Source organism: Macrobrachium nipponense, chromosome 39 (assembly GCF_015104395.2).
Source record: "Macrobrachium nipponense isolate FS-2020 chromosome 39, ASM1510439v2, whole genome shotgun sequence".
NCBI classification, from domain to species: domain Eukaryota; kingdom Metazoa; phylum Arthropoda; class Malacostraca; order Decapoda; family Palaemonidae; genus Macrobrachium; species Macrobrachium nipponense.
Window position 1 is genome coordinate 12,864,061 of NC_061099.1, and position 12,087 is coordinate 12,876,147.

The 12,087-nt window shown below is 38.1% G+C and overlaps 2 protein-coding genes across 2 annotated transcripts in view; one reads left to right on the forward strand and one right to left on the reverse strand.

The window, feature by feature from the left end:
* The window catches only part of LOC135210138 (dynein intermediate chain 3, ciliary-like), a 131,695-nt gene that overhangs the window by 100,108 nt on the left and 19,500 nt on the right, over positions 1–12,087 (forward strand). The gene's annotated exons all lie outside the window — the stretch shown is intronic.
* Positions 1–12,087, reverse strand: part of LOC135210137 (uncharacterized) — a 41,943-nt gene that overhangs the window by 14,684 nt on the left and 15,172 nt on the right. Inside the window, exons 3-4 of the mRNA XM_064242957.1 lie at positions 9,064–9,179; positions 5,124–5,294 (exon numbers count right to left, since the gene is read on the reverse strand). Of these exons, the coding sequence (XP_064099027.1) occupies positions 5,124–5,294; positions 9,064–9,179 (287 nt within the window). The remainder of the gene's footprint in view (positions 1–5,123; positions 5,295–9,063; positions 9,180–12,087) is intronic.

The window sequence follows — 12,087 nt, forward strand, 5'->3', positions numbered from 1 at the left end:
CTAAAATTCCAAACGAAACTTCGGCTTCTTAAGTTTTCAAATCATGCATAAAGTCTACAGAAGGGGATGCCCACTTCTCCCAATATAACTTTTCTCTAGGTTCTATTTGAACACAAAAGGTCTTTCGCTGAAGGAATAAAACATTTGGAAAACTCCTCGCTTGAAATGTTGACTGACTGAGGAGCCTCTCAAATTCGTTGTTGGAAAAAGAGTCCAGCATGAACACGGAATTTCCCTACTCCAGCAAATTGCTGTTGACATTTAATCAAGTTCTGTTTTGCTTCCACAACTCTTTCGCTCTGACGAGAACATTTTATCTACACACCGCATGGTGGCGATGAGTTCTTTATTTTTCAATCATTCAGGTAGTTTAGAAAACAGAATAATTTAGGCCGAGGGCCAAGCGCTGGGGCCTAAAAGGTCATTCAGCGCTGAAACAGAAATTGGCAGTTAAAAGTTAAGTATTTCTTAGTTTAACCAGACCGCTGAGCTAATTAACAGCTCTCCTAGGGCTGGCCGAAGGATTAGATACGTTTACGTGGCTAGGAACCAATTGGTTAACTAGCAACGGGACCCACAGTTTATTGTGGGATTCGAACCACATTATATCGAGAAATGAATTTCTAATCACCAGAAACACATTCCTCTGACTTTACGTTGCCAAAGCGGGGAATCGAACTCGCGACTATCGAATCGGTAGGCGAGCACGCTAACCACTCGTCCAACGAGGATCTATGGAGAGCTAAAGGGTCCGAAAGGTGGAAAGTAAGATGAAAGAAAGAGAATTTGAAAGGAGGTACAGTAAAAGGAATGAAAGGGGTTGCAGTTAGGGGCCGAAGGGACGCTGCAAAGAACCTTAAGTAATGCTTACATTGCACCGAATGAGGTGTACTGACGGCACTAACATCTACGAGGTACAGAAGATTAAAGGTCCACAATAAATTCGAATGAGCCTCGTTTCTATGGGGACTGCTTCCCACAGCTGCTAGATTTTGCTAACCTCTCTTCTCCTCAATGAAGAAACCCCGCAGTGGGCTATTGTCGCAAGTCCAATTGATGTGGTGCACTGTAGGCATTACTAAAGAGGTTTTATGTTCCTCGTTGGACGGCGGTTTTCGCGCTCGGCTACCAATCCGGTGGTCCGAAGTTCGATTCTCGGCGCGGCCAACGTGGAATCAGAGGAATGTATTTCTGGTGATAGAAATTCATTTCTCGATATAATGTGGTTCGGATCCCACAATAAGCTGTAGGTCCCGTTGCTAAGTGACCAATTGGTTCCTAGTTACGTAAAAATGTCTAATCCTTCGGGCCAGCCCTAGGAGACCTGTTAATCAGCTCAGTGGTCTGGTAAAACTAAGATATACTTAACTTAACTTTAACTAAAGAGGGTTTGCACAGTCCCTTCGGCCCCTAACTCTCCCTACTTTCTTTTCAGCCTTTTACCGTACCTCCCACTTCCTCCTTCATCTTGCTGCATAGGCGTAACTGCGAGGGAGGGCGGGGTATGGGGGACACGTGCCACCCCAGGTGCCCCGCCCCCCATTTTTAGTTCATGAAGCTTGTAGTAAAAGCCTAGGCTTAAATTTTCATATTTTTATTATTATGATTAATGTTAAAGTTTTATGCATCAAGTCAGTTTGGCAGTTTTTTTTTTCATACGAAGATAAGTCAAGTTTTATTATATTGACTGTAAGAAATAAATAAATTTTCTTTCTTTTATATAAAAACGTGATTCACAAATTGACGAACTTAAATATTTTAAAACAACCTTAATATCTTTCCATATGACTTAAAAAAAGAATGAGTATTATAATTTGTGCATGCCCAGTGGCCCCCCTTATTCAGCTGTACCCCACCCAGGGGCTCCCCCATTAATAGACTCCTAGTTACGCCTATGTCTTGCTGCCCAATCTCTCAAACTATTATTTCTTAGTCCAAATATAGAAATCTCCCAGTTTCAATGTTAGATCCTATGCTTCGTCTTTTTCCTGGAATATCTGCAATATCTCTGCAATATCTGCAACTCCCTCCTTTGCATTGTCTTCAGCGCTGAATGCCTGAAAGGGTCCAAGTGCTCATCTCTGGAGCCAAAATTTCAAGATCCATTCATTAATTCAGTGAAAAAAATGACATATTCTTAGCGGAGTACAAGAAAATATTTTCGTTTTTTTTAATGATTTTTTGACAAGCTGCACCTGACTGATGTTCTTTTCAGTGCTTTTACTCTCAGAATAATTCTACGTCTATCAATAGGTTTCTTTCAATCATATATATATATATATATATATATATATATATATATATATATATATATATATATATATATATATATAGTATATATTGGAGGAACTCATTGATAAACGTAGAATTATTATAAGGATAAATGTACTGAAAAGAGCATTAGTCAGATACAGGTTGTCAAAAGATTAATTAAAAAACGAAAATATTTTCTTGTACTCCGCAAAGAATATGTCATTTTTTCACTGAATTAATGAATGGATAATGAAATTTTGGCTACCTTTCGAGAGCGAAAGTATACCAAGAGATGTCAAGAACAATGACACTTCATTCATTTGTTGAATAAACTGTAAGACAAAGAATGTCATTATCTTGTAGGACGTAATACCTTCTTTGAGTGATTCAGCATGTCCTTTCATGCCATTCATAAGAGGTTAAAAATTGAAAGTCATTGAGTATTGTTGGAGTGCAAATGTACGCAGGAATTGCTGAGAAGAATCTCAAAGAGAAAAGAACATTAGTCAGATGCAGGTTGTCAAAAGATTAATTAAAAAACGAAAATATCTTCTTGTACTAGGCAAAGAATGTGTTATTTTTTCACTGAATTAATGAATGGATCATGAAATTTTGGCTACATAGACAAACACTGGGGCCCTTTCAGCCACCACACACACACACACACAGACACACACACACACACACACACACACACACATATATATATATATATATATATATATATATATATATATATATATCATACATATATCACACACAACACACACACACAACACACACATATATATAATATATATATATATATATATATATATATATATATATGTGTGTGTGTGTGTGTGTGTGTGTGTGTGTGTGTGTGTGTGTGTGTGTGTGTGTGGCTGAAAGGGCCCCAGTGTTTGTCTATGTAGCCAAAATTTCATGATCCATTCATTAATTCAGTGAAAAAATGACATATTCTTTGCAGAGTACAAGAAGATATTTTCGTTTAATAAATCTTTTGACAACCTGCATCTGACTAATGTTCTTTTCAGTACATTTATTCTTATAATAATACTACGTTTATCAACAAGTTCCTCCAATATATACTATATATATATATATATATATATATATATATATATATATATATATATATATATATATATATATACTATATGTATATATTATTGAAGAAACCTATTGATAGGCGTAGAATTATTCTGAGAGTAAAAGCACTGAAAAGAACATCAGTCAGATGCAGGTTGTCAAAAAAATCATGAAAAAAAGAAAATATTTTCTTGTACTCCGCAAAGAATATGTCATTTTTTCACTTGAATTAATTATTTTCTCTTTGAGATTCTTCTCAGCAATTCCTGCGTACATTTGCACTCCAACAATACTCAATGACTTTCAATTCTTAACCTCTTATGAATGGCATGAAAGGACATGCTGAATCTCTCAAAGAAGGTATTACGTCCTACAAGATAATGACATTCTTTGTCTTACAGTTTATTCAAAAAATGAATGAAGTGTCACTGTTCTTGACATCTCTTGGTATACTTTCGCTCTCGAAAGGTTAATGTTCGTCTATTTGAATACAGAATTACACGTTCAAGTAATAAAATTTCTTCTAAGAAGTGCTCCTAATGACATATAGACCTTCTGGCTGAAAGTCTCTGTGTATAATCCCACTGCCAATAGTTCAATATTGTTACCATAAAAAAGGTAGTTGCGCCAAAGGTCATATCATACTGTTTCTTCTACTATATTGTTCGAACACTACAAAAAATGTTCACAGGGATACAATTAGTAAGTTAAATTATCAGCTTGATTAAAGCGTGTTTCATATCATTAAATGCAGTTTTATTGAAATTATGAAAATTTAACGGGAGTTAGGCATCCAACGGTTCACTCAAAGTTTAATTTCGAGCGAGTGCCTTCCTTCCCCAGCCGCTGACACAGACACGAGAACACAAGAATCGATTTCTTGGTCGATGTTAATGGGAATGTTCTCTTCTTCAACTGGCAGGGCACTTGCAACCACGTGTCAGGCAACTTTAAGGGACCACGCACAGTAGCTCCAACTTTTTTCTGAACCTTTTACTAAACTGTCATTTGTGCTTTTATATATTGTATATATCTACGGCTGTTGATTTTCCTGTAGTATACTACTTTACAATTTCGTAAGCATAATACGAACTGAATGCTCTTCTCTCTTTTGCATGTGAGGATTGAGACCTGTGGACGTTGGCAGTACTTGTTGGTGATCGCTCAGGCGTGTTCCATACGGTGCCTCCAACGCCCCCCCCCCCCCCCCCCGCCCCCCCCCCCCCCCCTTCTCTCTCTCCTCTCTCTCTCTCTCTCTCTCTCTCTCTCTCTCTCTCAGCAGCGAAGCAAGAGGTCGCCACTTCTCCTCCCCTTTTCCCCAATTTCACTTACGCTCTCTCGCTTACAGTTTGTTTTTTATATATATTTTTCTTTTCCATCAACCATTCGCCATAAAATGACAATACTGTAATCCTGGTGATATTTTTTATACATTATGAATTTATTGCAATAGATCTGATCTTGTGCTGATCCTAAAATAAGTCAATGACATATCTACTTTTTACACTGCCATATATTCTCAAATCTGATTTATGGCATTTTAAATGTATAAGATGGTTGTTACCCAAAAAAGAATACATATTGCATTATTAACAAAGACCAGTAAGATTTAATTTATTTTCCAATTTCCTTTAGTGTATTTAATCTTTTATAGGCATAACAGTGAAGACAGTGCCAAGTTTTACTAACATATAAAGGGAAAAAAACAGAGCCAGCTTCATTTTAGGAAGATACACAGCTTTCTGCTGCAATGAGTGAGAAATGCGGATCTGACTTACCTCTGATACTAAGGTCAGTTATGGTCAGCTGGATGTGCTGACCCTCGTCCACACTGACGGTGATGGTACAGGGGCCTTCGTCCCCCAGGTAATACTCAGGGTACCCAACATTCTGGATCCATCCGCTCTGGGCCCACAACTCCGTGCCACAGGTGCGGTAAAACTCAGATTCTGAAAAAAAGGAATTTATTTATCAGATTCATTTTTGTTTTCCTGTTGTTGTGGATATGAGGATTATTCTTGACAGGAAAAATATAATAAAAGGAAATTATAAGTTTGTTTGTATGGTGTTTTTACGTTGCATGGAACCAGTGGTTATTCAGCAACGGGACCAACGGCTTTACGTGACTTCCGAACCACGTCGAGAGTGAACTTCTATCACCAGAAATACACATCTCTCACTCCTCAATGGAATGGCAGAGAATCGAACCCGCGACCACCGAGGTGGAACGCAAACACCATATCAACCACGCCACTGAGGCGCTTTGGAAATTATAAGTATGATTGGGTTTAAAGGACTTCAAAATTTAATTTCTAATTTCAAATTTGACATCGAAGTCTGTGTCCGAAATTCCTGGCGCCAAATCTTTCTTCTTCTTCTTCGAAAGTGGCCAAATGGCAAGACCCCAAAATGAACTGCTCAATCGTCCATTCTCTCTCTCTCTCACGGTAAGAGACTAAGGATCAATCCCATGGAAGGAAAACGACTCACGGTCGATTCCTGAGAAATCCACTGTCTAGTTGACCACGAAAGTGACTGATGTACCCCGGTACTTGATGGCTAATCCATTACGTTGCATCACAGGCAGGGTTTTAAAAAAAACGGGGACATGGTGCCAGCAATCTTCTCCTTAAAGAATTTCTGAGAACTAAAACTAGTTGGTATAATCATATATACGTATATAGATAAGAGTAATATACCTATCTATCTATCTATTATATATATATATATATATATATATATAAATATATATATATATAGATATATAATATATATATATACATGAACAGGAGGGCAGAGTGGAGTACTCCTGATTAGTCACTATATTACATGTTTATTCTCAACGTTTCATAATCCGTGAAGACATCATCAGAGGTTCTAGAATTCAAAAACATAAAACATTGGAAATAAAAACTACAGAAAAATGCACAAAGGAAAAATCAGAACATAAAAAACGACAATCGACTTGAAAAGGGAAATTTTACACAAAGGACACCAAGGAACAGGCAAAATACTGAGAAATTGATGAAAAGAAATGGAACATGGGAAAGACAAGTAAAAATATTTCTGTATTTAAGTTTATATTTTAAAACACTAAAAACTGAAAGTCATATTACAAAATAAATAAATAAATAGACAAAAATGATTAATGGTATGTAGCTAACCTGTCAGTGCGACACAAATACAGGAAATGAGGTAAAAAAAAAAAAAAAAAAAAAAAAACGTTATTATTAAGACAAGTATGAAGGAACAGCCGAAGTCTCAGTGCTCAGTTTCCAAACACCTTGTTTTATCATCAACGACAACAGTATTGGTCGTTTCAGCTGGTTTGAAGTTCGTCCAATTATGCAGATATCTCTGCTTTCAATGGAATTTTTTACAGGATTTCGTGTGACTTCTAATGTTGGAGTGTTCGGGGTTTAGAGAGTTTTATCCCCGTGCAACAAGTTACACCCCGATCAGAATCGGAGGCTTTTAAAAGTACGAATTGATTCTGTAAGTTTTCGCAAGGGGGCAAAACTCTCCAACCCCCAACACTCCATCATTAGAAGTCACATGAAATCTTGTAAAACTCCCATTAAAAGCAGAGATTTCTGCATAATTGGATGAACTTCAAGCTAGCTGAAACGACCAATACTGTTGTCGTTGATGATAAAACAGCTGTTCGGAAACTGAACTCTGGGACTTGGGCTGTTCCTTCATACCTGTTGAAATATTAATGCTTGTGTTGTTATCTTTTTCTTTGGAAACCTCATTTTCTGTATTTGTATCGTACTGACAGGTTGGCTCCATACCATAATTTATGTTTTGTTTGTTTGTTTGTATGGTGTTTTTACGTTGCATGGAACCAGTGGTTATTCAGCAACGGGACCAACGGCTTAACGTGACTTCCGAACCACGTCGAGCGTGAACTTCTATCACCAGAAATACACATCTCTCACCCCTCAATGGAATGCCCGAGAATCAAACTCGCGGCCACCGAGGTGGCAGGCCAACACCATACCAACCTCGCCACTAAGGCGCTAAATCATTTTTGTCAATTTATTTATTTATTTTCTTAATATGTTTTTAATTTTCAGTATTTTAAATGTAAATCTTAAATATAGAAATATATTTACTTGTCTTTCATATGTTCCATTTCTTTTAATTAATTTCTCAGTATTTTGACCGTTCCTCTGTCTCCTCTATGTAAAACTTCCCTTTTTAAATTTTATGTTCTAAATTTATCTGTGTATTTTTTCTGTAGTTTTTATTGCAATGTTTTTTTTTTTTTATATAATTCTAGAGCCCTTGGTGATGTAATCATGGATTTTGAAACGTTGGAAATAAACATGTAATATAATGACTAATCAAGAGCATTCCTGTCTGCCATCCTGTTTGATGTCTGTATTCGGGTATTCCTGTCCCTTGCTCATTGGTGTATGTATGTATGTATGTAAATGCATACACACCCACACACACACATATATAATATATACATACTCTCCTTACGCCTTTTCCCCTTTAGAAGTAACCGCGCTTAGAAAAATACATCCTTCCGACTTCTCAGTAAGATAAGCGGGGCGAGGTGGTAGCCCCAAGTATGTCCTATTTTCTTCATCCCAGCAGGCGTTGGCACCCATTACCAGCCGGCTGTATTGATAATGAGAAAGCCAGGAATGATCCATAAACCTAGTAATCGTGATAAGGGGCTCGGGAACACTCGGTCACGTAGTCTACTTTGGCTAATTTCACTTTCCATAGGGGTGTGGTTTAGAGTATTATCCATTCAAAACCAAAAACTTCGAATTCAGTGCGCCTGCAAGGAAGTACCTGCGTATTTATGAGACAAATGCCACGGAGGATTAACTACACGCACGAAGAACACTTTGTGTTGTTTCCATCGATGGATGGATAGCCTAACAGGATGTTAATACGTGGTATACGTAGTTTTGACAGGATGCGTTTCAAACATTGCATCCAATTTCTTCGAGTCTACCCGTATTATTGAGTACATGTGAAAGGTCAGTCAATTCACTTTCTAAATTTCTGTTGTGCAAATGTGAAAGTCCTTTACTGATTCTGATTTTGTAAAGCTAATTCTGGCGCACAAAGTATTTTGATTGATTCATTCACGTCTATAATATTATCCTCTTCAACACTAGGCCTACTTAATCTAAACCAAACGATCTTATGAGGTAACACGAACACCACATGATTTCATTTAACATCTATAAATGTTACGCGCGAAACTTTCTAATATCAAAGATATAAAACTTATTCTGACAACAGGCATTCTTCAGTTGAAACTGTCTACGTCAGTTTTCGCTGTCACTGCAGTCACCATTTGCGCCCAATATTCACAAATCATTTCCTAAATGTTTGAATTCGATGACTTTTTCAGAGAATTTTTTTTCTGTTATCAGATTCCATAATATTTCAATAGCAGATAATGTTGGGCAAAATGAGCTTTTTAATTGTAAATGGTCTTGCTGGTATGGTGGCTAGCATCGTGACATACCGCTCAGATGTCGAGGGTTCGCACCTTCCCCAGGGCCATGAAAAATCACTGGCTCTGTATCATGATCGGTTACTGATGCCGTGTTGCGTCTGCGGTGGGAGGTTGAAACCCACATTCCTTGGAAGTTTGAATCTCAAGTATATGGCCCCTGTGTGCTTGTTCCACGAGAATAAGTTTCATTTATTGAAATTATAAAATAATAATAATAATGTCCTTACTCTTCTTGCAGTGGTAGACAGCCCTGAGGACACCCTTCTGCCAAATCTCTTGATTTGTATCGGCACCTGGGACGTGGTCCCACACACTGAAGCTACAGTTGGACAGACCTCCACATCTGGGGAAACAGTAAGAATTTTAAAATCACTAGTAGGCACAAATGTGTCTTCTGAAGGAATTGAATATTGCATGAATATTATCATAATAAAGTTAATTGTCTTACTAAAATCTTCTGTAAAAACGCTAACAAAACATAAAACGAACAGTAAATACAAACTAATAAATTAATAACAAAATTACGAAAAAACTAAAACAAAGGCAAATTTCATAAAAATAAGGTGAAATGTAAACAAACTACCACACCCAAAGTACAATGGCTAACAACCCACTTGTGTACCTACTATAGTAGATTCACATCAACGGTGCATCTGATGTCTAGGCCAGTCCCTTACGACGCTCCTGATTGGCTGTTGATAAGCCAGTCACAGGGCTGGAAACTCTGTTTCTCGAGAAAGTTCACGTAGGCAGGATGTATGTCCCACCTCTCCTGAAAGACGTATCCCTCAGGAGAGGTGGAACATGGGTAGGTGAACTCTCTCGAGAGAATGAGTTTCCAGCCCTGTGATTGGCTTAACAGCCAATCAGGAGCGTCGTAAGGGACTGGCCTAGACATCAGATGCACCGTTGATGTGACTCTACTATAGTAGGTACACAAGTTGGTCGTTAGCCATTTTACTTTGGGTGTGGTAGTTTGTTTACATTTCACCTTATTTTTATATATTTTGCCTTTGTTTTAGTTTTTTCCGTAATTTTGTGATTAATTTTTTAGTTTGTATTTAATGTTCGTTTTATGTTTTGTTAGCATTTTCACTGAAGATGAATATTATTGTTATAGTACCATTAATCCTTCTATGATTTTATGATGGCTTTCACGTTGGTTTTGAACCTTAATCTTAAATAGTAAAGTCATACACGCATGCATATAACTACGTAGACTTACATGAATATATATACAAACAAACAAAACAAGCCAATAAACATTTTAACAACTTACATTCAGTATATCATAGTCATTTGATAAATGAACGTAAAACTGAATTTTCTTTATTCTTAACAGAGAAGGAGGAAGATTTTGGTAAAACAACTTAGAAGTTATAGAGCATCCCAAGACGTACATGTCATGAAGCCCCAACTTTCTTCATATTTCTGTCAGTTAACGTTTTATTCTTAACAGAGAAGGAGGAAGATTTTGGTACAACAGCTTAGAAGTTATAGAGCATCCCAAGACGTACATGTCGCGAAGCCCTAACTTTCTTCGTATTTCTCTCAGTGTTAACGGTATCACACAATATTCTGCAATGCTTTGAAAAGATCTTCCATAGGAGAATGGCAAGGAGAGTAAGATCGTTTGAGATGACGAGAATCATCACGTGATGGTTGTTAATAGTGAAAAGAAACTGCACAGGGAAGACAAAAAAAAAAAAAAAAAAAAAAAAACTGTGAATCTGCTGGACACCTGCAAAAAAAGTGAAGCCATAATAAAGATGCATTGTCAACAAGACCTTGTGTGAATCTTGTCAAAGGTCTTGAGAACACGAGTCCTTGAACCATAAGGACACATTTCTCTCTGCAGTGACTTTGTGCAGCTTCGAAGAAAGACAAAGGCAGATGGCGTGTTTCTCTTTAGTCTGGATAGCCAATGAATAAGCATAGTCAAATCAATGCCTGAAGAGAGAGAGAGAGAGAGAGAGAGAGAGAGAGAGAGAGAGAGAGAGAGAGAGAGAGAGAGAGAGAGAGAGATTTCAGGAGTACAGTTACATGGCATCATTCATTTTGCCAACACCTCAGTGACATGGCAGTCATGAGGCTACAGACTCCAGTACAGGAGAGTATGCAGCTTACAACATTAAGCGTAGGCAAATTCTCATATACATCAAGTAGGAAAAAAAATAAAAATAAAATGAATGAGAATGCTGAAAACCAGTTACGGGGAACTGGTTGTGGTTAGACTAGTTTGGAGTAAATGACATCAAGTTAGGGCAACGTTTCCATAAAAGCAAGGAATGAAACTATCAAGAACATTAGTCGCTCCTCGGTCATGTTAACGTACGATTTGTAGTGTCTGACGATTTGTTTCGCACCATTGAGTTTCGGAAGCAGAAAACTTCCCGATCACCCACCAGGATCGGTCCTGAAAGAGTTCAGGGCGAAATTTCAAACGCACAGGCTCTCTCTACAAGTGGTTACGCAGATTGCAAGCAGTCGTGGAAAGGAGTGAGGTGGGAATGTAATAGAATTTTGGTCTACGGCCAAGCGCTTGGACCTATGAGGTCATTCAGCGCTGAAAAGCGAATTGATAGTCGAAAGATTGTAAAGGTATAACAGGAGGAAACCCTCTCAGTTGCACTCTGGAACAATTGTCAGGAGAGGGTGGAAGTAAGATGGAAGAAAGAATATGAACAGAGGTACAGAATAAGGAATGAAAGTGCTTGCAGCTATGGGCCGAGGGGACGCAGCAAAGAACCTTAAGTAATGCCTACAGTTTAACGCATGAGGTGCACTGAAGGCACTACCAGCCTACGGGGAGGAATTTGTTTGTATGGTGTTTTAACATTGCGTGGAACCAGTGGTTATTCAGCAACGGGACCAACGGCTTTACGTGACTTCCGAACCACGTCGAAAGTGAACTTCTATCACCAGAAATACACATCTCACACTCCTCAGTGGAGTGCCCGTGAATCGAACTCGCGGCCACCGAGATGGCACGCCAACACCATACCGACCACGCCACTGAGGCGCTCTAAGGGGAGGAGTGAGGTGGGGAAAAATGAAGAGTACGTTTGTGAGTTGCGAGGGAAGTAAAGTTTAAATACAGACTGAACACTTATGCTTTCTAAAGAGAGTTCATGACTTTTCATTTACTTTCTCCAAGGAAGTTATGAAAGATAGAAAATGAAGTGATCAGAAGAGGAACCACTTGACAGTTAACTTTGAAAGCAAAGATATGAAGGTAGAAGGTGGCACTC